The 27,189-nt window shown below is 45.5% G+C and overlaps 2 protein-coding genes across 5 annotated transcripts in view; one reads left to right on the forward strand and one right to left on the reverse strand.

Moving 5' to 3' along the window:
- SUSD6 (sushi domain containing 6) overlaps window positions 1-27,189 on the forward strand; it is a 94,636-nt gene that overhangs the window by 60,017 nt on the left and 7,430 nt on the right. For all 4 annotated transcript variants that reach the window (XM_063089025.1, XM_063089026.1, XM_063089024.1 and 1 more), the window contains exons 3-4: window positions 23,700-23,897; window positions 24,955-25,093. In XM_063089025.1, coding sequence (XP_062945095.1) covers window positions 23,700-23,897; window positions 24,955-25,093 — 337 coding nt within the window. The remainder of the gene's footprint in view (window positions 1-23,699; window positions 23,898-24,954; window positions 25,094-27,189) is intronic.
- LOC134372006 (dynein light chain Tctex-type 1-like) lies at window positions 1,877-2,321 on the reverse strand. The gene has a single exon (XM_063089028.1). It carries the CDS (start codon window positions 2,304-2,306, stop codon window positions 1,965-1,967), a length of 342 nt encoding a protein of 113 aa, XP_062945098.1. The 5' UTR covers window positions 2,307-2,321; the 3' UTR covers window positions 1,877-1,964.

The raw sequence follows: 27,189 nt of genomic DNA on the forward strand, positions 1-27,189 counted from the left end.
AATCCATTATACATATTTTGGGGTTGAACATTGAGATATGTTGATCAAATCAATATTACTAGCATATATATTGTTTTAAATCGTAATTATTCTTTATGCCCCTTGTCCAATCTCTCTCCATCCCCATCTCTCTTCCTCTCCCCCCTCTAATTACTCTAGATTTCCTCTCTCCTTCTGAAAGAATAATGGTTACTCTGTTAATCTGTTTGCAAGATGATCTGTCCAATGCTGAGAGATGTGATCAGGTCCCCCAATATTATCATAGAGCAGATGCTGCTTCTGTCACTCTGAAATGGGCTTTGTGGAGAGAGACATCCTCCTCTTCTTTATCTCTGCTGGTGACTCTCCTTGTGTCAATGCACTCCAGTGGTTGGTGGACCATCTGCCTGGTGGTTGTGACGTCTAGCCACTTCTGCGGCAGGCATGGTTATTGTAGTGGCTGTCGTGGGCCATCCACATGAAGGTGATGTTTTTGGTATGCTCCTTGGTGCTGGCAGTGTGCCTGGTTGTGGGGTGTGTCTGGTCCCTTTCTCCATGCCTCTTATCCCTGAGCAGGCCCCAAGGCACTGGCACTGTGTGCTTTGTTGTGGGAGAGAGGTCTGGTCCCCTTCTCCATGCCTTGGGTCCCGGGTAGGCCCTGAGGTGCTGGCGTGGTGTGCCTGGTTGTGGAAGGGGGGTCCAGTCCCCTTCTCCGTGCTTCGGGTCCCCAGGCTGGCCCTGAGGCAGTGGTGCAGTTTGCCTGGAAATGGGAGTCGGATCTGGTCCCCAGATCCAAGCCTCCAGTTCCCAGGCAGGCCCCAAGGTGCTGGTGGTGTGCCTGGGCCAGATCTAATTTTCTGTCCTTTGCTTACTTCTAACACAGGGGAACTTCCTGTGGGAACCAGTACTTGAGCTGTGTAGTTGAGTTAAATTGCTGCTTTGCTGCTGTTTCCCGAGGGAAGGCTTTTTTTTGCAGCTCAGGGTTTAATGGTTGACCTTATAGGTACTTCCGGCTCTCCAGAGACCCGGTGGATCTGTGTTCTGTAGAATCTCTGATCTGGGCCTGAGTTTTTTCATCAAACTGCACCCCATGCAATTCTGTATTCCTGACTGGTCTCCTCTGAGTGGTCCTGCACTGATTGTGGGGCAGATCGGCTGTCCTTGCTGTGTCCCAGTGTTCTCCCAGTGGGCCTGTCTCCCCTACCATCCATGCCTTAAACACTTCCCATGGGACAGGCCCTGTGCTGATCCCTTGCGATGACTCACCGGCCTCTGAATGGCTCCCTTTGTTCAGTTTTTCTGGCTCCTCACTCCTGTGTGGGTCCACGGGAACCTTATTAGTGGTCTTGCTATCCTGGGGGCCGCCAAGGCTTTCTTCTCTCCTGCCGCCCCCCAAGTAAGTCCATCTGAAGGGCACAGCTGTGGCTTCTGCCGGCTCCTGCTTCATGCGCTCATCAGCTTGAGCTTTAAAGCAGCAGCGACCCAAAATGCTCAGAGCAGCTTTTTCTTTTTCTCATTGTGGTTTCTCCTGCCTTCATGAACTCCATAGGTCTCTCCTCTTCTTCCCCTGAGCTCCAGCAGCCCCAGCTTGGCTGATGTTACATTTTTTTTTTTTAAATTTGAATAATCTACTATTCTAACAAAAGTATAAAGTATGGAAAATTAGTGTATTTGAATCATTTCAGAGAGTCGAGAAAGTTTCATACCAGCAGGTTTCAGTTTATAGCACCTTTGAAAAGAAGTACTCAGAGTTAAGACAAGTGGCAAGCCAGGCTTCAGACTACCTACAGTGTATCACGCAGCTGACTTACAGCACATGGTTCATGTAACAGTGTGGTCATTTGGCTTTTTCCTCTACATTTTGAGAGAGCCACAAAAACACTTAAAGAGCAAGAAAAGCGTTCATCGAATATCATGTTGGACATTAGAAGATGGAATAGAAATGTCGAGACAAAGGGAGGAAGGTCGCAGGCTGGCTGAGGTGGTCAAATAGACAGTCCGAAGGTGCTGACAATGCAGTACATGGTCTTGTTCTCCCATCGCACAGTACAGCTCCCATCAGTAGAGCTGTCCCAGAAGCAGGAACTTGCTGTGTGTAATCCAGCTCCATTCTTTTGCATAATTACACAGGTCACAATGTATTTAAATGGTTTCCCCAGCTTGGTGAGTTGGCTTAAAGTTTGTTCTACTACGTTTGTGGTCCACTGATTCACTTTGCTGTGTTGGTAAGCTTTACCGCCAATTGCGCTTTCTATAGCCTCTTTTACAATGTTGCTCACTTCATCAACAACGAAAGTAGTCTCCTCCGTAGCCTGGTAATCCTCCATCTTTCCTCCTGCTCGTCTCCCTGATGTTACATTTTTATAGTGGTAAATTGTTTGATTTGTGGGAGAGAGTGACGTTGGGAACCGTCTATTCTGCCATCTTGACCCGAACCCCTCAGGAATCAAATTTTTTAATTTTACACCTTCTCAAAAACACTTATGCAGCCTGAATAGGACACTTTCTATATCTGTCCTGATAATAGAATTTTGGTGGGGAGAAGGGATGGGGATAAGGTAGACAGGGATTCAGCCCCCTTCTGCAGATCCCTTTTGTTCAAGAGAGTCTCCTAGCATTTTGCAGAACACAGCAGTCTCCCCTTGAGATGGTGTATACTCTTGTTTTGGGTCCTTAGGTCATTGGTTTTGCAGCTTGCTGTCCAGAGGCCAGAACCCACCAGTGACAGGGATTCTGGAAACAAATCCCTTCTCCAAAGCCCCCAGTTTCCATGTGACTTTTTTTTTTTTTTTTAAAGAAGACTGGTAAGGGGATCTTAACCTTGAACTTGGTGTTGTCAGTACCATGCTCTCCCAAGTGAGCTAACCGGCCATCCCTATACAGGGATCCGAACCTGTGGCCTTGGTGTTATCAGCACCACACTCTCCCAAGTGAGCCACAGGCCGGCCCTAAGGTGAAACCCGTGGAACTCTTGAGTGTCCGTAGAGGCACCAGTACTCTTATTCCTACTTGCATCTGTGCGGGGGGGTGAGTGGGTGGGCAGGCAGTCATCTGGTTAACTGCAATCAAGGTTATAAATGATGGCCCCTCCAAGGAAAAAATAACACTGCTGACACCCAAGGCCTCATCATCTCTCACCAGACTCTTACTTGTCCCCCCCCCGCCCCAAACTGTCTTCCATCCTGCTTCCAGAAAAACTCTCAAAATCTCAGACTTAGCATGATACTACTCTGCTTAAAACAAAAGAAAACAAACTCAGGGCTCCCTGTAAGACTTACGGTAAGGTCCATATTCCTTAGCAACGTAACCTTCATCTGTGCTTACAGTTTTCTCTCCAGCCACTTTCCTGTCTTGTCCTCTGTCCTGGAATCTCACCAGGCATATTATTATTCCCCGGTACACCATGGTATGTGCCCCCAGTGCCTTGCTTGTACTGTTCCCTCTAATTCAAATGTTGCTCCCCACTTGTCTGCTGAGGCGGATCCCTTTCGTCTCTCAGACCTTATAAAACTCAAGTATGAATTCTGAGAGGATGATTGCTTTAGTTTCTGCACTGACTCTGCCTTTCCAGTTAAAGTGAGGACTCTGAGTTAATGTCTGGTAGTCTTTTGTTTCACTTCTGGCTTTGTTAGGGGAGACTGATACGTCTCCATTCCTTCCCCAAGAGTTCCTTCTCCATAAATTCTCTTTAGAGGGTTGGCCCCTGTCATTTTGCAGCCCAGTTCTTTAGTAGCTACGAGAGAAGGAGATTTCTTTTTTGTGGTTAAGGAGATGGTGTAGACATCCTAATAAATTGTCTTCCCGCATATCTTGCCTGCAGGAAGGGAATGCATTGAACAGATGGATGGAAACACCTAGTTCCTCCCTTTCCCCACCACCAATTCACTTATTGCTCATTTTGAAAAATACTAGATTGACACCTGGCATATTTGAAAAGTGGTAGATGAGTTGCATGTATGCATTAATGCTGCTTGCAGAAAGGCCCTGCTCTGGGAAAGAATTCTGGATGGTGCCATTTTCCCCTTTTAGCCACATCCAGCCTCCTGCCTCCCTTTCAGCAGCCTAAAAAATAAAATTTCATAAACCCTGGAAATCTGTTAGACATGCAAATTAAGCAGATTAACTTTTACTCTCTGAAAGCGCTTTATTCCAGGAATTTACATGGATATGGAGAAGGGAGCTCCTTCTTCTTGAAAGACGGCCTACCTAAGTGGCCCCTGAAGTAAGAGGGTTGAGGTGGGCCAGAGAAGGGGAGGTCCCTGCAGTAGGGACTCAAGTTTTCAGGTTCCTTCTTCATAATCACTGTCACATCTGAAAGAGTTGACTTTCTTTGGCAGTTTGCTTATGACCTTCCATTAGTTCTTGAAAATGATCACTATAAAGGTGGGGGAAGTAAGACAGTAAAATGGGGGAGAGGTTATTTCCTTGGCTCATGTTGTTGTGATCAGGGCAAAGCTAGAATTTGACCTGTTGCAAACTGCCTCCCAGTCTGTGCAAACATTCTATGTGGATATGAATTCTCAAATTCAGGAGAAGGGCTTATGCCAAAGTGGGGACTGAACGCTTACAAGCGCTGTGTCACTGTGTTAAATGTTATTGACTGGACCTGAGAGAAGTTTCTTTTGTGGGTAATGCTTTTCTTTCTTACTTGAAGAGTACTACTAATGTTGCAATAATGTTTGATTAGTAGTAGTTTTAAAAGTGAAATACGAGGAATGGTTAGATAAGCCCTGCATATCAAGCAGACTGATAATAATTTTCTCCTTCTACCCTAATTTGCCTGTGTCCTCTCCCCTGAAACCCACGCATTCTGGAATATGTGAGGCAACAATCCTTATAATCAAACCAAATGTGTTAAATGCAAAATTAACTCTCGTGCCAATTTTTTTTTTTTTTTCTTAATGAGAGCATAAGGATCTTACCATTCCAAAGGAGTCACTGTGGTTTTTAAATAGCAAGTGCTCTGGTGTATCTAATGTATGATTGCATTTGCACCCAACTTTTTAGGATTGCTTTGGTTGTTTAAGGCATGTAAGAGAGAAAGAGAGAGTAGGGAGGTAGACCCCCAGTGGCACTGTGGGCAGTATCAAATGAAATGTTTTGTTGGGCCTGGAACTCTGGAAACTATGCTGAGTTCCACATCTGGCTGTAAGGAGATGTTTCTCGTTTTTCTCCTGCAGCGCCCGTCTCTTCTGTTCCCTGTACAACAGACTCTGCCAAGGATGAAAAGCCTGGATGTCAAACCCTTTCTCTCTGCCCTGGCAGGGAGACTATTATATTTGTTTTCCGAGAAGCCTTTTTTGCACTTGGGGATCCCCCCCCCCTCTTATGGGAAGTTGCTTCATCATTTCCCCAAAATATACTGCATCTCTTGTTTAAACAAGGTGCCCTTGAAGAGCTTTGGAGCCCGAAGGGAGGGTGGGGGGTGTTGTGAAATCCTTTGTTCAGTGCTTTGATGCAAGCTAGAATGTCTGTAGGCAGAAGTCTTAGAGTTTGCCAAGACTGGGTCAGGAGTGGGGTGTGGGGAGGAGAGACTCTCTGGGAATAGCTGGAGTCTTTTAAAGCTTTTAGTTTGTCCATGTTGTGAGAGGTATCAGCTCTTCTGGACACAGGTTCCATCAGGTATTTGTCCAGTGCCTTGAACGTGCCCAGGATGGTGAAGGCGGGTGCTCTGCCCTTTTGAGGAGGTCATGGTACCAACTGACATTCAGAGTTGAGGAGAGGCAGGACCAACTCACATTTAGAAATGGTGAACAAAATGGTATGTAACTGTGTGCTAGTGTAGACATGGATACTTTAATTCAGAGAACAAGGGAATTCCTGTAGCGAGAACACTAAGATCAGGCCTTGCATTACGGATTGGGTTTGAGTTCATGGAGGAAAAAGTGGAGGTATATTGAGGGAAAGAGAAAGGAGCAGGAGTCGAGAAGAGCCAGAAGGCTGAGCTGAGGCCATGCTCATGGGTGAATGAGGCCAGTGGAGACATGGAACAAACCAAGGTGTGGAGAGACTTGCATATCCATCAGAAACATTTGGACTGTAGAAAGAAATTGACAGCCTTTGGAAGATTCTGAAAAGAAAGCATCATGAGGAAAATGTGTTTTGGGGGAAGATTAGCCTGAGAGGGTAAATTGTAGTATACCTCCAGGTAGACAGCAGGAAGAAGGCCCAACTCTGTCTGTAGTTTTGAAAGGAAGTCATGCTGTTAGGTACTTGGGGGGGGGGGGGGGGGGAGTGGCCTAGTAGGAGGCCGCTTCTTTTGTCTTGAGTGAACGGTGGTTCCACAGTGGTGCCTGGCCTAATGCTCTGCAGTTCCCCCAGCAGGGTACGACAGCTGAGGTTAAGGTTGTTGTTGGCTGAGTAGGATCTCCTGTTGGGTGCCACCCTGAGTAAGGTTTTAACCAGGCCCTGCTCCCAGTGGCGGTGATGTCACCTGGTCGGGTCAAGCATAGTGTACGGCAGGTTTTAAACCTCCTCTAGTCTATTTAGAATGAGATTGGCTGGAGATTACCGCCCAGGTCCAGATGACACCAGTCACCTCATGCCTAATCAGCAGTGAAAGAGTGCTGTTTCCTCAAACCCTTGCCAACGTTGGATGTTATAACATTCTCCTGTGCCTTATACCCCTTAAAGAGTTTAAATAAGAAATTTCGGTAACTTTGGATTATAAGTAAAATAAAAGAGGATCAGTTAAAAAGTGTTTTTCTCAATAGAGTATCTATCTAGCAGTTGCTCTTGGTGAAAAATGGAAATTGGGCAAATACATTTTTATTGAGAGATTATATCAGTGGGAGCAAACAAGCATGAACATGTTATGCTTAGCTCAAGATCTGTTAGTTTCCTGTACAAGTGGGGAAAGTAAATGATTGCTAAGGGAGGCACTGCCCAGTTCTCTTAACAGCCAGAAAGTGAATGACAGTTTTAATTCCAGCTGCTGGACTGGGCGGTGCCTATCACTCCCAGCTGACCCACCCCAAGTGCCCTGGCACAGACCCATGCATGGTGTGGCCTGTGGAAATGTGTCTGTAGCCCTGGGAAGTGAGTGGTTCCTCCTTGGGGATCAGCCCAGCCTGTTGTCCAGGCCGAGGCTCCACTGCCAGCTTTGGCTCTCTCCACCAAGGGTTTTAGGTCCCTTGTAGCAGAGGAGGTGCGGAGGAGGGACACTTATCTTAGAGACTTGCATCTTCAACTTTTGCTTCAAGTTATTGCCTTTTAAAACCAGCACTTCTTTTTTTGAAAGCTTTAAGGCCCCCAGTACTATGCTTTGGGTTTCTGGTGAGTAAACTGCTAAAACCATTCCGAGTTATCACTTTGTTAATGGTTGAGTACCAGGATGCCTCCCTAAAACAGGCTTGACTTTCAGTGGCTCTGCCCACATTTGCAGAAGCCCAGTGGAAGTTCTTGCGTTTGTTTTTCTTTGTCCTTCTGAGATGGGAAGATTGAGGGGATTTGGGAAGGGTTGAGGGAGAAAGCAGCAGGCCTAGAGTTCAATATCAGTTCTGCAGCTTTTGTGCCCTTTTGGGGTGAGTGGTTTTGTTTGGTTCTGCAGGGGAAGGGCTGCAAGTATAAATGGACTAGCCCTAGAGGACCATAGCCACTGGCATGGAGTATGTAAGACACATTGATTCTGTTTCCCCTAGGCCAAGATGCTTTCTGTTGGGGAGGGAACTATTGTGCTGGCTGGAGACATCTGTGAAGACTTCAGGGTCCTGGTTGCACATTTGATGTCTTCCATCAACAAGGCATAGAGGCTGGGGAAACCCAGGATGAGCTGTCATGCTGAGTAACAGGCTCGCGCAGGTGCTGACTAGCTTGACTTCCCTCAGTGCAGTGCAAACCTCTGGGCTCTGGATGCAGTCCTGGTCTCTTTGTAAAATGCAGGTGTGTATGTGTTGCTAAGTGCCAAAGATCCTTGGTCCTGGATTAATTCCTCATTTGTACGTGGGCCTACCTAAGAATATATTTTCTCTTGGTTCACCGAAACTATTCTGGGTCTTTGTGGCTAGGGGAGTGAAGGGGCAAGGAATCGAAGTTTTATAACCTGTGAGGGGGTTCTGAAGCAATGCAGAGCAGTCTGTGTTTAAACATTTGTCTTAGGAACAACCTGTGCTATGGTACATTTTAAATCGACACCCCAGTCGCCTTTATGTAATGAATTTGGACTTTTGTGCAGCAGCTGAGAAAGAACCTGTTGAGCTGTTGTGAGGTGTGGCTGCCTGCCAGCCAACAGCACACTCTGAGCAGCGTCAGCACCTCCATCTGTGGGGCTGTCTATACTGGAGCAGTCATGGATTATTGGACCTTTATTTTGTAAGGATGAGTTGAAAATGGAAAAATGAAATTGCTGATAGTAGTTATAAGAATGATAGGTCTTCTAAAGTTGATATAATTGAAAGATTTTGAAATTCAATGAGTACGCCAGAAATGGGGAATTATTAATGTCAGTTGAACACTCATTGACTATAAGTCAACAGCCTGCTCAGTTGTAAAGAAGATAAAATACACACAGCTAAAAAATAATGTCTAAAATGCCCAGATTGCGCCCGCAGCCAGCCCAGTGGTGACCACTGAGCCACAGCAGGAAGGACCCTGGTTCCCGAGCTAGGACGATGGGGTGCGAGGGCTTTTGCCACACCCCTTGACATCTTCACCCAGCCTGGCATTGACCGAGCCACTGCTGGAAACTCCCCTGTCTCCCCTGTGGGAATGAGGGGGATGCCACAGGCCTCAGTCCCGCCCTCCTCCTTCCTCCTTCTTCCATCCCATTTCCTTCCCCTTCCCCTCCCAACTGCTCCACAACAACATCCTAGAATGTAAAAAATAATATTAATAAAATTACATTTTCTTAAAAAACAAAACAAAACAAAACACACCTACATTGTGTTGTCCTAGACTGTCAAAAAGGCAGAGTACAATTAGGCATTTTATAATCATTTTTGACTTTCTTAGAACACGACCTTCTTATAATACGTAAACCTATTGTTTGACTTTGAGGGGCCTTGTCAGGGAAGTGGGGGGGACTACCTGTAACAGGTTCTGGTGTGACTAAGAGTCATGCAAAAACAAAACCCTCCTTGTAAGTGTAAAAGGCTCTTCTAGAACTGTGAGTCTGTTTCCCTAGAATACATTATGTGTTGATCTAGTCTCTTCATGTATTAATGCCTTTCCTCCTGTATTGTACCCATTTATATGCTAATTTCTGTCATCCTTATTCCCTTTAGATTCACTTAACCTATGATTTTAAGCTGTCAGAGGGGCTTGTATTTAAACGGCTAGCCTGCTAAACATTACTAGCCTTCTCTAACTGGTAAAGCCCCAAGTTTGGGGAAATAAGAGAAAAACAACCACTAAAAAGGAAATCAACTCCTAGACCGTGAATTTTTCATATTCTCTAGTCTTAGTCACTAATTTTTTGGGCATAGAGTTGTTATATATATGCTTTAAATAACAAAGTTTTTAAGAAAAACTGACCAACATCCCATACTGAGGTACTGTTACAATGGAAAAGAGAAAAAATTCTCTATAGCAATATTGCAGGCTTCTCCCATGCCTGCCTGGCCACGGCATGAAGTTGATAAGCATACAGTGTCTTTCATACTTGCCGTAACAACATGTTAATTAAGAGAATTCAGCTGTGGCACCAGCTGGGGATGTCTGGCTTTATGGAAGATTGCAATTAGATGCTTTATTTTCTATTTTCTTTTTCCCCTTTCAACTTTAGTGGAATGCCTTTGAGTAGGGGCTTTTAGTCTCAGCAGTATAAATACTTTAATGTGCCTAATTATGTAATCATACAGTTATACTCCTCTGTGTACACACACATTGTTTTATGGATTTTTGTCCCCTTTTCTGATGTGTGAAACATCTAGCCTGCTTTTTGGTTGGTATGGGATAGCCAGATTCCTTCATGCAAGTGGGCGGGAAGAAGAGGAAGACCAGAGGCATTCGGAGAAATTTTTTTTCCTCTGATTATGATCTACCCATCTTCTGTTCTTCCCTCCACCCTCAACTCTTTTATGGGCACATCCTTTATCTCCCAAATAATTAGCATCACAGTAGTTTCTTAGCAAAGTTGAGGTAATTTAAATAAAATTGGATTTTATAATACTCTCTTTCCATTAATTCGCAAGTGCGGTCTTCCCAAAGTGGGTAGTGTTATTTTTCCCAGTTCTCTGTTCCAGGCAGGCATAGGGCATGAGCCTGGGTGTGAGACTTATGTATGCAGGCACAATGGGACCCATTGATTTCTGGTGTTCAGCTTGTACATAGAAGACCTGTGACCCCAGCTGTTAGAACCAGGACCTGGGAGCAACTGCTTTCTGGGATCTAGTCCTCCAGGGATAGGCCATCTGCTGCCATATGAGCGAACCCTGGGAAAGAAACTGACCCCAAGGCATCTGTGTGTTTTTTTTCTCTGCTCCAGCCCCTCCTTTCTTTCCTGTCCCCTCTCACCTAGTGGGGGGACACTCCACACTTGAGAAGCATGGTGACTCTGTGCTGGAAAACTCTCGTGGGTTTTTCCCTGTTCTTCCCCTTCCCCCACACCACCCCATCAGCAAATCAAGCTTCATTTGAGAATAGTTTCCAGGATAGACAGGCAGATTTATATGGCTGGCTTCTTCCTCGGGATTAGCACTATAGAGAAGACTTTCCACTTTATTATGAATAACGTGGCTTTGCACTTTAGGACTGGAAGCGTCCTTAAAATCTTGTCTCAGGTAAGAAGAACCTCAGATTTCACATTCTTTATTTAGCTTTGCATTCAAGGCCTTCCCTGTTCTGGTGCCAGCCTGATTTTCTAGATCTCCAGTTATCTTTTGCTAAACTGGAAACATTTGCTACTTTCCATACACATACTACCCTCTCCTTGCTTCTCTCCCTTTGTTTGTGCCCTTGTCTCCGCCGGGCACGTTCTTCTCACTCACTCTTCTTTATCCCAGTCACAATCCTTTATCCTGTGGTCACAATCCTACTTTCCCTAAATTTGGAGCTCAATCCCATTTCTTTCGTCTTCTCTGGTCTCTGCCCCATTGGATTAATCCTTCTTCAGGACCTCCTGTAGTCCATATTGTTTTCTAATGTGTGTGTGTTATAGTCAGTTATTAGACAGTAAACTACCAGAGAACAGGGCCAGTGTGTTTCCTCTTCCCACCTGTCTTCCTGCATTGCCTGTCAGAGTGCTTTGATACTTAGTAAAAACTTGTCCTATGTATGGGTAAATGGACTCTGAGAGATAAACAGAGTAAATATTTCTGTTATTATAATCTGGTTGGGGCTCCTTATCTGTATTCCTAAAGAGACTGAAGTCTCCTGAAGGACCAACCATGTTATTATTTGCTCTTGTATTTCAATATGTATTTGTCAAATTAATGAAGGGATCCCTGTTAGGAAAGTGAAACCCAGAAAGAGTAAGAACCAACACTTGTAAATGTTTTTTACTGTCTTCTGGGTGAAAGTTATTAAATTGGAGAACAAGAGATTAAGGGTATTTTCTGTTTGTCAATGTGGCACTTGGACATAGTTATCTCCTGACATGTAGAGTGGGTGAGGCTGCACCAGGTCGGATCTTCTGACTGGGAATCACAGACTGGTCAGTGAAAAGTGGTTTGCCAGAGTCAGAGGTTCAAGTGATGTCGGACGGAGGTAGGGTCGAGGGGCCCGATAGTTGGTCTCAACCCTCCCCATCCTCTTACCAGGTTCTTGACTCCGCCACTTGGAAAGAATTCAAGAGCAGAGTCTCAGTACAAAATGAGAACAAGATTAATATAGTGAATAAGAGATACAGATTTCACAGAGTGTGGCATAGCTCCAGAGACTGAGCAGGGCCCAAACCAAGTTTAACACAAAAGCAAGAAATACATAAAGTTCAGTACAAAATGCAGGCTGGTTCAAAAGAATGAGCAGCTGCTTGCTGAAAGTAAGTTTGATACAAAAAGAAATAAATACGCCCTGCCTTCTGCTGGAATTTAGCTTTAATAGTTTCTTTATTTGGTAAATATTCAATGAAGGGGGTGGTTCCCAGTTATGTAACTTTAGTCTTGCACATACTTAGTTGGTCTCTTCTTGGAGTGTGTTCTTCGGTCAAATCCTATCACATGCACCAGACATATTCAGGAATGTTCTGTGCTCTCTAGCACCTCTAGTGGAAGGTCATCCAACCACCAGGGTTATATAACCTTCCACTTAGCATGCCCCGCCACAGGATTTACATAAGCCAGCCCCTTGTGGTCTCATTTCCCCCTTGTTGGTGCTAAAATAGGTCTAACTGGCACCAGTAGCTTTTCTCTACAGGAGGTCCCAGAGTATGGGCCTGAGACCTTGGAGAGTGGCTTGAAACCCAGAGGTGTGTCCTAAAACCCAAGCCAGGGAGACTGAGCACCTCCTATATCACGAGGACCCAAGGGAGGCCATGGCTAGTGATGGGGTCATGGGCCTCAGGCTGATAAATAAAAGCATGGTTGACAGGCATGCTGCTGCTGACGTGGGCTGTTACTCTTTCAGAAGGAGAGAAGAAATCGAGGGATATCAGAGGTGGGAGGGGGGAGGGAGAGGGTGATGGGGAGAGATTGGATAAGGGGCATAAAGAATAAGTATGCTCATAATATTGATTTGATCAATATACGTTAACATTAAACCCCAAAAATATGTGTAATCAATTATGATTCAATAAAAATAAATAAATAAATAAATAAATAAAAGCACGGTTGAGACTCTACCTCTAGTCCAGGCCCGAGTTTCATTAATCTCTGTTTTGAGTTGGTTTATTTAATGATCCAGAAGCCCTGACAATATGCTGGAGCCAGACGGATAAATTCACAGGCTGAAATCACAGGTAAGCCCTAGATCTTGAGGGCCAAGTGCTCTACTTTGGACAGGTTTGAGTTGGACGGGTTTGAATGGATTCCTGTCGTTTTTACATACCCTTCAAGAGGCCTAAGTTTGGCTTTCTCAGAGAAAAGCACGTGGGAAGGATTCACAGGGAAAAGCATGGGAGGAGCAAAGGGAGTTCTGTGTGCTAGTGCTGTGTGCTGAGCAACCTCTTGATTCACCTCCATGGCTTCATCTGATCCAGGCCTTTAGAAAGACCCAAAAGTTGAAAGCAGGTAAGAACAAACACCAGGGGAGATTTGACTCCTCTCTGTCCAAGACCAGCTGGTAAAAGTTCCCCTTCAGGGAGGTGCAAAGGAAACCAAGAAGGTATGGCAAACTGCTTTTCCTGTGGTGGCCATGTGAGAGAAGGTGGTCTAAAGTTTTGTAGTTTAATATTAAGTGTTTAAAGCAGAGAATCCTATCCCCCACAAGACAGAAAAGGAAGACTCCAGATTAGTGGACTTTGTAATTTTTGACTCCACCTCCCTGTGTACATTGATCACAGTGTTCCTTATACTTACTTGTTGGTTCAGAGGTGATCAAGATAAGACCTGTAGCCCTGGCAGCTTCACTCTCTCCCCCCACACCCCCAAAACTCCACAAACCTTTTATTGTTCCTTCCATAGTCCATGGTAGGGCCAGCACCGACACAAACCCCCACAGAATGAACAAGGCTCACTTCATGGCACACCTTAGACCCAATCACATCTCTTCAGAAAAAACCACTTAGACCTCTACCCCTCAACTACTGGTGAGTGGTTTTCACCCGTGGCCAATGGTTTTAGGCCATTGCCCCAGTGGATGTCTGCTGGAGTTTACTGTCATTCTTTGTGGTTGTCTGGACCTCCATGAGTAGCAGTGGCCTGTTAAGCACGTGGGGGAATCAGAACACTGCCTGACTCACTGTTGGGTGGTACACAGCAGAGGCTGTTTATTTTGGGCTCTGGGAAAGATGCCCCAGTGGCCCTGTGTGTTCTGGGCAGCTGGCAGAAAGGTAGCCCTGTAATTCCAAGTCACATCCCCATTTTGCATTTGGTGGCAACCTTTCTTTCACATATCCCTCTTACAAGATTTGTGTTCCCAGCTGAAAATGCCCCCACATCTTTTGCCACTGCAGCTTTGGTATCTGTGATCTTTAAATAGCTCCATTGTTTGTAGTGCACAGAGATTAGTGAAAGAAACTGTCTTGCTTTTCCCCTCCACTTCTCTGGAAAAATGTGGCCCCACTTGAGATATGAACCAAGTCCTCTAGGCACAAGCAAACTCGCCAGTCCATATTCTTCTCCAAATAGGAATTACATCAGTCTTTGTCCTCTCATGCTATACTTTGTAGGTCTTGAGGTAAATTTTTCTGGTAACATCTGTAACCAAGGAGATTCCCTATAATAGGGAGAAGCACAAGCCAGAGATTGAGTCCAGACTCTTAATACTTAGTAGGCATGTGATCTCAGGCCATTATCAAATTTTTCAGAGCCTCAGTTTCTTCATCTAAGCAAATTCAGTACTATATCACCTTCCTGGTAGGATGGGAGAATTAAATAGGATAACAACTTTAAAGTGCCAGTGTAGTGTGTGGTGATAAATGTTAATTCTCTTCCTCACTTCTGCCCTGTTGGGCAATAAAGATCATTAAATTTGTTTTAAATTTAAATATGTTTCTTGAAGAAGTCCTACTATTGTATGCCTGGCACTGGACTTGGCATTAGGAGTTACTGTTAGATGGTAGTGTTAGAAATGAAACTACACTTTGACCTTTGTACCCAAGAGTTCAACCCTGTTTCATATTCTAGTTCAACCCTGTTTCATATTCTAAGCCAGTCTCCTAAGTTAATTATCACCACTCATCAGTTACCCTCTGAGGTTGGACAGTGCTTCAAGTCACTGCCTCGGCCTTCCTGCAAAGGACCAGCCTGCCTCCACCGTGGGGAGGGGTGGGGTGAGCAGAAACATATGCAGCTTAGATGATAGGGTAAAGGAGATGAGACCAAGAAGTAGCAATTGCTGATGAAAAAATAAACATCTTCTGCTTTTTCTTAGCCCTTTAACCACCACTCTCAAGGGAACATAGTAACATTTTAAAATAAACCTGAAATAGCCTGGCTCCCTAGCTCTGCTGTCATCCCGCCATCCTGGGGTGGAGGTGGTTAACAACTGTGGGCTCTGTTTTCCGGGTCACTGTAAGGAGGATGGTGGCCTTGGGCAACGAGTGGCCCAGGCGTGGACCTAGAGCATTAGGTACTGTCTGCCTCTTCTTTTAGCAGTCATGACAGTGGGAAGGGGGTAGGGGGACCAGCCCCAGCTGGCAGCCTGTTCCACCAGGCCCCTGAGCTTTGAGAACAAGAGGAGGTTAAAGGTTAACAGGCCATATGGAGGCCATTTGTCAGCCAAGAGCAGCCTGGGCTGTACACTGAGAAGGGGAGTGGGAAGAGGCGCTGGCTTATTGCTGATCTGGAGCAAGGGGAGAGCAAAGAAAGACCCCCAAAGTGCTCATCCCGCTCTGTTTTCTGTCTGCCCCTCTTCAAATACCTAGAAATGTCTGAAACCATCCATTTTCTTTTCTTTTCTTTGCCAAAGTCTTTGCCCTAACCCATTCCAAACAATCTCAGGTTTAGTTTGCTTCATGGAAATAAGTGTAGAAACTTATCAGTGCATGATATGTGCCAGGCATGATACAAGACACTTTCAAGTATGCCGTTTTATTAGTCCTCAAACACTTCTGAGAGCTGGGTGTTGGCTGTTCAGGAGGAGGGCTGGGAGGAGTCAGGTAGTTGACAGAGTTGCAGGGTGGGCCCCTAGGTCAAACCCAGATTTGTCTGTTTGACACCCAAGATGGTCCACTGACCCCACATGATCTGGTTAGATAAAGAGGATATTTTCATGGTTAGGTAACAATTTAGAGGACATGAAATATAGCTTGGAGAGGGATTCTCTTTGCTGATATCTACTGTTGACTCATCTCAAATCAGAAATCATGTGGCCCACTGCAGTTAACAAGAAGACAGTGTCTTGAAATGCAGGCAAAATTTTGCGAGTCATATCAGTTTTCTACCAAGCTTCTACTTACTGTCTGCCAGATTCTATGTCAAGCACTGGGGATACAAAAGTTAGTAAAACATGTCCCTGCCCTACAGCTTGGGTGGGTGGGTGGGAGTTAGTCGGGAAAAGGGAGAAGGACCTACCTGTGAGGAAATAATTTCAAACACAATAATATGGTGACAGTTTATGGAGATGAGTGAAGAAGATGTCATGAGAACACAGAAGAGAAATAATAAAGCTACTGTTTATCGAACACTTAGTGCGTGACAGACCTAGTACCACATACTTTACCTGCATAATGTGATTAATCTGCATTGCAATACTGGGAGGGGGGTATCTTTTTATCCCCATGTTACAGATGAAGAAACTGAGGAATAGTAAGATCTGCTCGAGACTACACAGTGGGTGACTGTTAGAGCAGTACACAACCCTGGTGGTCTAATTCTAGGCTCAAGCTGATACGCTCTACCCTGTGTTGCTTATTAATTCTCTCTGGCCATACCTGGGGAGGTTTCCAGGAGCAGGCGGCCTTGGAACTTTGTAACCGAGAAGGGTGGGGTTCCAGCTGACTGCATGTGCTTTTGGGTCAGGGTTTCCAGGCTGAGTAGAGAAACAGCACTTCTTTCTGAATGACTCAGGACTTTGGTGGCTGCCTCCAGGTGACAAGAGTGTTGGTGTTGGGGACAGAGTACAATAAGGAAAACGCTCCTACCTCTTGTTGGCTCAGAGATTACTGGCTGGCATTGCCCTCTTCTGTCAGGTGGAGGGAGTGAGGGGTCCAGGCTTACAACAAGATGGAAGTACTCTGAGGCCAGACCCACCTGTTGGTTGCTGATCTCCCATAGCAGGGCTTCGGCTGGGCCTCTCTTAAGAAAATGGTGGTGGGGGCTGGCTACAGGGGCAGCCTAAGCCATGGGTGGTTTCTCCCTGTGTTCTACCACCCCAGCTCCAGCACCACACCCTGAGAAAGGCTGGGACTACCGCAGGCCAACCCTCCCCCAGAGTGTGGGAAGTTCTCATGAGAAAAGGGATCCTGGCTGGACAATAGGTTTCCTGTCTGACTGCTGGGAAGGTTTGTCTCATAGGAGAGGAAGGTTGCAAATGGCATGAGAAATCTTCTTGCTTCCCTCTTCTGCAGCTTGTTTTAGACTATTGGCTGTCCAAGTGGGGGATCAGAAAGGCAGAAGGCTGGGCAGTGCCATAGACAGAAGCAGTACTTGGTATCTCTGAAATAATTGGACTCCCGCTCTTTTCCTGCTCCCACTGCAAGCCCATGCAGGAATCTGCCCCGACGCAGGAGCTTCTTTCTACAAGACGGGATGCTTCTCCTCAAGCCCCTAACACTCTGTACTCAATTCAAAACTAGAAGGGCTGCAGGACTTTTATGAATGAACCTCAGAGAGGTGGTGAGGCCAGCCAACTTTAGACAAATTTGCAAACGTCATAAGAGACCTCAGAGGTGGTCTGGTTCAGTGCCCTTGTGTATTGAAACTGAGGCCCAGAGAGACCAGTGCCCACAGGCAATACCCAGATTGTCCTTGTCTCTGGACTCTCTGTGGCTCCCTTCACAGGTTGTGGGCATGGAAGGAGAAGCCTGGCTTTGAGAGCCTCTGGTTCTGCCCAGTGCTATGGAGTGGAAAGCCAGCCTTCCTGGGTTCACTGTGCCACTTACTTGCTCACACTCACAGAGGTGACTGTGAGCAAGTATCTTGACCTGTTGCTCAATTTGCTCATCTGTATAGTGTTGTAAAAGTTTTTTCAAAGGGTTTTTGTGAAGCTTAAATGGGTTACACATGTAAAGTGCTTAGAATGTGCCTGGCATACAGTCAATAAACATGAGCTCTCATTACTGAGATTCCTCAAGAGGCCTCAGAAGAAACCTTTTGACCATAATCAGATGTGATTGTTTTTCTCCCTTTGTCTGGAATGCTCTAATTCCAGTTTGCCTGGGAGGTTTTCTTGAGAATCACCTTCCCTTTGAACAAATCAACTGGAGTGTGACTTTTCCTTTCACCAAGTTACTAGATGTTCCCAAAGCTCCAGGCCAAGCACATAGCATTGAATGGGGGATGAGCCACAGAACAGAACCTGGCATGTTTTCCTGGTTTCCTGCCCCCCTAAACAGTCCCAGCTTACCTTAGTGGTCAAGCCTGCAGCTTAGGAGCAAGAATGCCTGATGAATTTAGCTCTGCCATTTACAAATGTGTGACTTGGGGCAAATCACTTAACTCAGCCAAGCCTCATTGTACTTATCTGTAAAATGGCAAAAATGTAATACCTGCTTCATGTAAAGAAAGAACTTAGAAGAGTGCTTGGCACAGGTAATATGCTGTTTGTAGTAATTACTATTTTCCTTGTCTCATGTCCTAAAGAAAAAACAAAGACTGCACATTTGTCTCTGTATTCACCTTACTTTTTCCTCTGGGTCTCTTCACTCCTAACAAATCATTGAGACCTAGAAGTAGAAATTGGACCTTCATATATCATGAAAGAGTTTTGAGAGCAAGCATATAAAATAGTGCTTTTCTAAACAACCTTAAGAAGCCCAAATGTTATCTTTTTTCCACATCTGCTCTTTAACCTCATATTCCATTCCCCATGGTGTGGTCCTAAACCCTTTGCACTATTTTCAGGTCCCCAGACAGGAACTCCTTCCCTGAGGATCTGTTGTCCACTACAGTAGCCACTACTAGTCCCATGTGGTGATTGAGAACTTGAAATGTGTTTAGTCTGACTTGAGATGTGCTATAAGTGTCCAGACAAGGCAAAAAGCATGCAAAATATTTCATTAGTGGAATTTTTATATTGATTACATGTTGAGATATAATCAATAATGTATTTTCCATGTATTGGGTTAATTGAAATATTACAATTTTCACCTGTTTCCTTTTACCTTTTTGATGTGGCTACTAGAAAAAATTTACAGTGCAGTGCTAGGTACGTGGTTTCCATCTATCCCTTCCTCCCCTCCTAGTTTTTTCTTCGCCCCAGGCTCTCACCCACCTCTGGTTGCCAGGTGAATAGGATCATCTCTGCCAAGAAGGACACCCCAGGCTAATAGAAAAGCTCACATTTGAGCATCTTGTGTCACATATCATACTTACTTCATTGATTTATGTTAGAGTTGGCTGTGTACGTGTCTATATTTTGAGGGCATGGTTCTGTCATATTTACTTTTATGGCCCTCCTAGAGAGTCTTGTGTAGAGAGGTCCTGTCTGATTGTTTGATGGAAAAACAGCCAAATAGGGATATTTACAATACTACCTCGACTGGGTTCCTGATAACAACTGCACAGATGGTGTGTGGGGGGGAGCCTCTTCTCTTCTGAATTCCCAGCAAAGCTTCTCTCCAGCCGTCTTTTCTTTCAACACCTTTATTAAGCATCTCTCTGTGTCCTGTTATGTCATAAATGCTACCTCATGATATTTTAGTCTAAAGCCACATTATTTCAAACGTGACTGAACACTTGACACAGTTTCTTGTGTTTTCTTTAACTGTCAGCCAGAAAGTCTTGTTGAATCTTTCAGACATTCGCTAGATATTTAAATGTCTGCTTCTCCACTCAACTTTAATCCCTGTGAAGCTTGGCTGACTTCCTACTCCTTACTCCCTGCACCTTGTTTGGAAGGAGCTCGAGTATTTGTTCCTTTTGTTGTACCAAATGCTTTGACCCCGGGGCCTTTCCTGGAGCTTGTTTTGCTTTACTTGTCATGAAATGTTATAAAGTTTGTTTTGCTTTAATTGCCTTTTCCTCCTGAAATCCTGGTCACCCCAAAAACAAAAGCAAAGCACACTCAGAAGAGCAGATGGGGTGTTCTTGTTGGTTTCTGCTAAGGTGTCAGGCTGGGGTGACTGACAGCTGTGAGGCAGAAGTATCAGTCAGATCTTTTCGCTTCTCCTCCACCTGCATCCTCGCCAGCTGGATGGAGGGACTTTCACTGAGTGCCTCCCATGTGCCAGCTACTCTGCTGGGCCCCCAAAGAATGACCTCATGCTCCCTGGAGGCCTAAATGGCTGTGGGAAAGAAAGGAAAGCAGAGAGGAAGCTAAGGAGAATCGATTTCTTTTTTTTCTGTAAAAATTTCTGTGAAATTGTCTGGCTTTCCCCATCTCTTTTTTGAGTTGTTTAGCATTGCCAAATCAGATGAGTTCGTTCTTTTCCCGGATGGAGCTTGAAACTCCTTCTGGGGATCTGGAGTTTTCAGAGAGAAATAGAGAGAGCCTGATGTGCAAATTATCAGCCTCTCAGATTTAAGTCAGCCTCTTGCCGAGGATGGTGGCTTCTGGAAGCCAGCCACTGGGTGATTGATTTGCTGCCTGGGTTTTGCTCTTCTACAACGGTCTTCCTTTTCTCCGGGCATCACTGAGAGGGTCCTCACCAACAGCTGCTCTGACCAGGACTCTCCCACTCTAGTCTCTGGGCAGAAGGGCCATATTATTTTTCCTGTGTTGTCTCAGTGTCTTAAGATGACCTTGCCTTTTTTTTTTTGGTCCTTGACTCTTCCTTCTAATGCCTTCTTATTTCTGTCCTTGAACCTGGGGCAGCATCTCCTGACGCTGAACCTGACACATTCCAGCTTATTTCCTTTGTGTGACCTTCATAAATAAACATAAAATAATTTTTGTACTGAGTTTATTTTACCATACCAGGGTTCCTATACTGTTGACATGATCTACATGGTCTCTACACCTCTGGTCCATCCATGTCAAATTCAGCTCCCATTGTAATGCTACTTTCCTCAAGAACTTTCAATGGCTCCCCTTTTCCTTTGAATACAATATAAATATCTCCTGTTGCATCAAGACCTTCTGCAAGATGGTTTCATCATTCTTCACATTTTTTTGGACAAATTTTCTTTACTATTCAACTCAGCTAAATTGGGCTATTTGATGTTCTCTGGGCTTAACCTACATTTTCCTATTTTAGTGCATTTGCATCAAACCACTGTCTCCCTTCCTGATGAAATGAATCCCTGTCTGAAATGCTACTTCCTCTGAGAGCCTTTCCTAGTCTCCCCCACACAAGATGTGATCTCTCCTGCTTTGAGCTTTCTCTCTTGTGGCATGAATCACATTCTTTGACATGTATCAGAATAAATCTGTGTGTAAGATAACTTTGGAAGAATGCAGAAGAAACTGGTGCGGTGCCTTTGGAGAGAGGAACTGAGTGACTACGAGACAGGAGAGGGGCTTACTTTTCACTGTACACCCTTTTAAAAATTTTATACCATATATACATATTTCCCGTGAGTTTTTTGTAAACATATTATTTAAATAACAGAAACTCAATATATAGGTCCGGCCCCATGGCTCACTTGGGAGGGTGCGGCGCTGGTAGCGCCAAGGCCACGGGTTTGGATCCTATATAGTGATGGCTGGTGCGCTCACTGGCTGAGCGTGGTGTAGACCACACCGTGCCGAGGGTTGCGATCCCCTTACCTGTCAAAAACAAAAGAAAAAACAAAAAAAACCTCAATATATAAAACGTTACACTTAAACCCAAAATCCAGAAGCCATAGAGAAAACGATCTTTAAAATATGTGTACACTTGCCACATCCCTGTTTGGTTACAGGTACCTGAAGTGCTTCTTTTTATTCTCCTTCAGAGCACAGCATACATATTAATCAATAAATATTAGTTAGTTGAATTGAAATTAAATTGAATCACAAATCACTTCTTTGTAAGCCTCACTTTTTTTCACTCATAAATTGAGTACTAGGCAACCCACAGGGGTCTCTCTCAAAGATTCTGTGGGTTTTATGGACAGAAATACTCAACAAAACAGGTGTGACTTTAGAATCAACAGCTCTTCTGAGACCATCTTTCTCAGCAGATTGGACCTGCTTGTGGGTTCTGCCTGCTTTCAGGAGCTGCCCTCTGGGGTCTTCAGCATTAATTATGCTGAGGAAATGAACCAATTAGACACAGTCAAAGGAGAGGCAGGGAGTAAGTCAGGGAGATCTGTGGCAGGCTTGCTGCTCCGAACAAAAGAGGGAAAGTGTGAGAGAGGGGAAAGCAGTTTGCTGAGGAGTTTTTGGAAATCCAGCTGGCCAGCTCTCTGAACTACTTGGCCACAGTCTAAAAGAGTGCCGGAAGGAATGTTTGCCTCTCTCTCCCTCCTGTTCAAGACCCTAGACGAGGTGGGTGGCGGAGGAGGTGGTGTATCTTAGAGGGACTGAGGGGGCTTATTGGGCTCATCTCCTTGTTTCAGGGAAGATGCCAGACTTCTCTGGATCCCTGTGGTGCCTACCCCAGCTTTGTTTTGTTAACAACTTTTAATTCTTTTTCTTTTTTTTTTTAGAAGTGGAGTCTTTTCTCCCCATCTCAAGTGATAAGCAGCTTGAGGGCAGGGAGCTACCATCTCTTTCCTGACTTGGTATCCACCCCCCAGCCTGGTTGGCAGTCAGCTTGATTAGTAGCCATTTGTAGGTTGGAAGGAAGACTGAAGGGGCACATCTGTGTCAGACTGCGGGTGGGCGGTCTTGTGGATGGGAGAACACTTTATCTCGGACAGTCAGGGACACCATGTGACTCTCAGTGTCTGCAGGCCTGTTGGAGGAAGTGAGAAAAAGAAAACCCTTATACTCAGTCTCATACAGATGTCCTTGTCACATTCAGAATGGGGGCAGCGTATTTGTCAGCAAATTTGAATTTCCTTTGGAAAATTTCATAAGGCTTTTGGAAAGTTGAGGTTCCTGGGTGCCTCCTCATCTTGCCAGCACATCTACCCCAGCCCATTCTTCCAAACAATGATCCCTCAGTGCTCCACAGCACCTTCCTATTTTGGCTGGGCACACCCAGCCATCTACTGCCTAGGGGCTTTGATCCTGCAGCGTCTGTCCTGGGTGGAACCAGAGGCAGCCCTTCTTGTCAGGATTGCAGCTTATCTAGACCAGGGTTTTCCCACCACACATAGGCACTGCTTGCCACCTTCCTAAACTGACCCCTTTAAAGGGAAGAAGGGGAGGTAACCTTGACACACACCACTCGTTAAAGGCCTCTCCACTCATGGATTAGGAGGAATATCTGCTGGTGGAAAGAGCGCAGGTTTAGAATCAGAAGACTTGGCTGTGATCCCAGTCCTGCCATTTGTCCTGCCTTAAGCTTAGCTAAAAGTCACTTAACATTTGTGGGCCTAAGTGTCCTCCTCTTCAAAGGGGAGTAATGATAACAACCTCACAGAGTTGTCAGGAAAAATAAATAAGATAGGTGCTTTTAAAACTACACAGTCCTACCTGAATGAAAATGGTGGGATTTACTCTGGGCTAGGGACAAGTGATGCCAGTGATACTCTAGTCAGAGAATGGAAGATGCAGACGGGGCTTGGGAAACCTCCCAGGAAATCCATCAGAAATCTCCTCTGAGGCGCAGAATCCACATTGTTATTAAACTGGAGTCCTTTCTGGCATTAATATCGGAAACAGACTAACATCTCCCCCACCCCCACAGGTTAATAGTATTTTACCTCCTTTCACTCTGATTCATTGCGGATGTTAGTAGGTTTTATTAAAACCACATTATGTCTAGATCTGTGTAGGTTCAAGTCATTGTCTGTTGTGGATGCAGTTCTCTTAAGGCACGGTGGGGAGGGAGAGGGGAAAGTCGTAGGTAGCCAGACTTCTCTGAGGCCAGCGCACTTCCCCTGTCAGTGGCAACCTCAGTTTCCAGGGTGTGGTCAGTGGCCCTTCCTAGGGATGGGATGGCTCTTTGCTCCTGATCTCTTTCCTGTTGAGGCCTTCAAAGCTGCAGCACTGAGAAGAGACTTTCACTGGGAAACCTCACCACTGTAACACTGCTCTTTTTGTCTTTGCAGTGTGCCCCCTGCCCCCAGAGCCAGAGAATGGTGGCTACATCTGCCACCCCCGGCCCTGCAGAGACCCCCTGACAGCAGGCAGTGTCATCGAGTACCTGTGTGCTGAAGGCTACATGCTGAAGGGTGACTACAAATACCTGACCTGTAAGAATGGCGAGTGGAAACCGGCCATGGAGATTAGCTGCCATCTCAACGAGGGTCAGTCTGACAGATAAGCATGGGCTGCTCTGGGGTTCTGCTTTCTTTTAGCTCAGGGGAGGGGGTACATGCTTCCACCAGGGCACCCTTTGTTGTGGTGGAGCATAGCCCTGTTTTGGTGCCCTGTAGCTTCCCTCCCTTTGGGATTTCATGTCTTTGGGAAGACATTTGGGGTTGCTGGTGCGTGTCCCATTGCATTTCACTGAGCCACTGAGGGCTCAGTGGCTTTACTGAGGCATCTGCCCTGTTATGTAAAGTCCCTTTCATGCTCAGAATCTCTCATTTCCCTACATAAGTGCTGATGACCTTTGACCGTGTTCTGCTAACACCATGAGCACAATGCTAACACCTTTTTTTAGCGTCTTTTTCATTTTATTTTTCCTTGAGTGGAAATGTACTGTTTTGTTACGGAGCTGCAGGCCAGCTGGTCAGAAGACCTCTCTTTCCCTCTGCCTCCTCCTGTCTTGCATGACAGGAAAATCTAGCTGCCTGCAGGAAAGTGTGTGTCATCTGGCCTTTTTTGTACTTCCCATTTGGGCTTTGAGACCAGAACATGTTTAACCCGTGACACCCCAGAGGAGGGTGCGAACCAACCTGAGATTTACAACTAAAGCTGTGGGATCTTAGGACAGGGGCTTATTATACAACCCAGTTCTTAAAAATTATCCTGCCACGTGGGGAAAAACATGGGTGCTACTTAAGATGGTGGAATGATGTGCCCATTTAAATGGTTGATGTTTACCAACTTTCTGAGGACGGGATCAGAGTGATTTCTAAAGGTAAGAGCTGTAGGGTTAACAGAGTGTAGGTATCAGATGGACCTCAGAGACCAGAAGTGAAGGGAATTTTGTATTCTGGAAACAGGAAAGGGAAATTCTCCCTTTCCAGGATCCCAGTGTGTACACAGGCCATTCTATGCTGTTATTCCTGAAATGGCCCTACCTGTAGGATGTCTTTGTATGGCATCATGAAGGGGGCATTTGACAAAATCAACTGTGGGGCCCATGTTTTGTGTGTCTGAGTACAAAATGCTTCTGATGATGGCTTACTTCCTTAGAAAAAGACACCCATACGTCACTCGGGGTCCCCACGCTCTCCATAGTGGCTTCTACTGCCAGCTCCGTGGCACTCATTCTCCTCCTCGTGGTGCTCTTTGTGCTGCTGCAGCCAAAGCTGAAGTCTTTCCATCACAGCAGGTGAGCCCAGGGGCAGTGTTGCTGTGGGCTGGCCTCTACCAGCCGGTTGTGTGCCCCAGGAAGGGGGAGGGCCCTGCCATGGGTTAGACAACTGGATATGCTTGGCACCGTGCTTATTTCTATGCATATATTGTCTTAATTCTCATAGGAATATTGCAGACGAGGAAACTGAGGCTCAGCCAGGTTAAGTCATTCAAGGTCATACCTCCAGACGATAGCAGAGTTGAATTTGTCTAACTCCAAAGCAAGGTCATTTCCCTTACCTCAGTGGTACTCAAAGTGTGGTTCTAGCAACATCTGCATCGTCTGGGAACTTGTTAGGAATACATATTTTCAGGCCCCACCCCAGTCCGACTGGATGAGAAGCCCTGGGGCGGAGGGCCAGTGATGTGGTCAGCACTGCCCTGTGCTCCTGGTTCCCCAGTCCTGGTGGCATGAAGGCGCCTTCACCTTCAGGGAGTTAAAAACAAATACCAACACCTGAGCCTCTATCCCCAGCCACTCTAATTTATTTGGTTTAGAGTGGAATCCTGGCATTGGCATTTTGTGAAAAGCTCCTCAGGTGGTGCTAATGTGCAGTGAGTATCAAGATCCCCCGCACTACGCTGGGAGGAACAGAGGAAGTAGGGTTTTTTGCCTGCCTTTGTTACTTTCTTTTTTCCTGTGCAGCACATTAGCCACAAATCAAACCAGACTGGGCTGGGGGGTGGGGTGGCGGATGGTGGAACCCTGATGGTGCTGACTCTGAGTGATCCTGATGGTGGGCTTCTCTCGCAGGCTATCATGGCTTCTACAGTTGCTTGGTTTCCCAGGCAGCTGCTCATTCCCTCTTGAGGAGCACATCTTTTATATGCATTCACAGCCCTTCCTCAGTCACTGTCATAACTCACAAGCAGGAAGGGCCAACCTAAACACATTCACTTAAATGCTCTAGCTTGGAATTTACAGACTAGGTGTTCCTTGTCTGAATTTAATCTCTGCATACTATGCGTGATTTTTCCTTCTTCCTTTTGTTTTGTTTTGGGCTTTGGGGTAGCAATTATTTTTAAAGGTTGTTAATTAATAGGATAAAGAAAATTTGAAGGGGGGGGATTGTTTACTAGAAAGAATCAGCTATTTCCACACAAAGTCAAACTGATCTATTCTGCATTTCATCTAAATTATGGAGTTTTTTTCCTCCCTAGTTAACCAATTAGTCTGTTAAGAGTAACTGGCTAGTTTTGCCAGACTTATGTAGAAGGGAGGTTTGGTTTTCAGTATAGACCCTATTTAAGTTTTGTATTTGTCTGGCTAGGCTAAGGCCTGGAATCCTCACAGTGCCAATTGTCTAGCTCTTAATCCTGTTCGTGACGCCAATTGTAAAGCTAGGCGACCACGCTAGTTGTCGGGCTCTTTTACCTGCTGGTAATCCTGCACTGACTTGGCCAATTGTTGAGCTAGGGCTGGGTCTGGAGCTCCCAGATCCCTCAAGCCCATTGTCCAGACTGGGTCACAAACCCTTCATATACCAGGCTGGGTCACCAGACTCCTTCACGGAGGTCTATGAGCTAGGTAGCCGGCCAAAAGGTCTTTGGAGCCATAGGTTGGAAAGCATGGCTGTGCTGGGCACGCCCAAGGCAGATGCCTGCCCGCCCGCCCACTTCACTCAAACTCCTCTCTCTCTCTCTCTCTCTCTGAAGACAAGAATAGCAACAAAACTAAAAAGATACATTGGCGCACATGCGACTCTCTCTCCCCCCTCCCTCCCTCCCTCCCTCCCTCCCTCCCTCCTCCTCCTCCTCCCTCCCTCCTCCTCCTTCCCCCCTCCCCCTCCCCCAACTCCTTACATCCAAGTGGCCCTGACCAAACTAACAAAAAAATTTACTTTGAATAGATAGCAAAAGTTGAGCACATACCAGTATACATGCTTTATTTGCCACCTTGCCATCAAAGTTTCTCTTCCTTCCAAAAACTTTTAAGCAATTTTAAAGGGTGCCACTTCTGTTATCCTCACAGTCTGTACATTATTTGAATTAGGTGGCACAGATTTTATCTCTGAGCACAGGTGAGGAAATTGAGAACTACTAACAGTAGTCTAGCAAGAAAAATATAGTCTG

The sequence above is a fragment of the Cynocephalus volans genome, chromosome 3 (genome assembly GCF_027409185.1).
Source record: "Cynocephalus volans isolate mCynVol1 chromosome 3, mCynVol1.pri, whole genome shotgun sequence".
Classification (NCBI taxonomy): domain Eukaryota; kingdom Metazoa; phylum Chordata; class Mammalia; order Dermoptera; family Cynocephalidae; genus Cynocephalus; species Cynocephalus volans.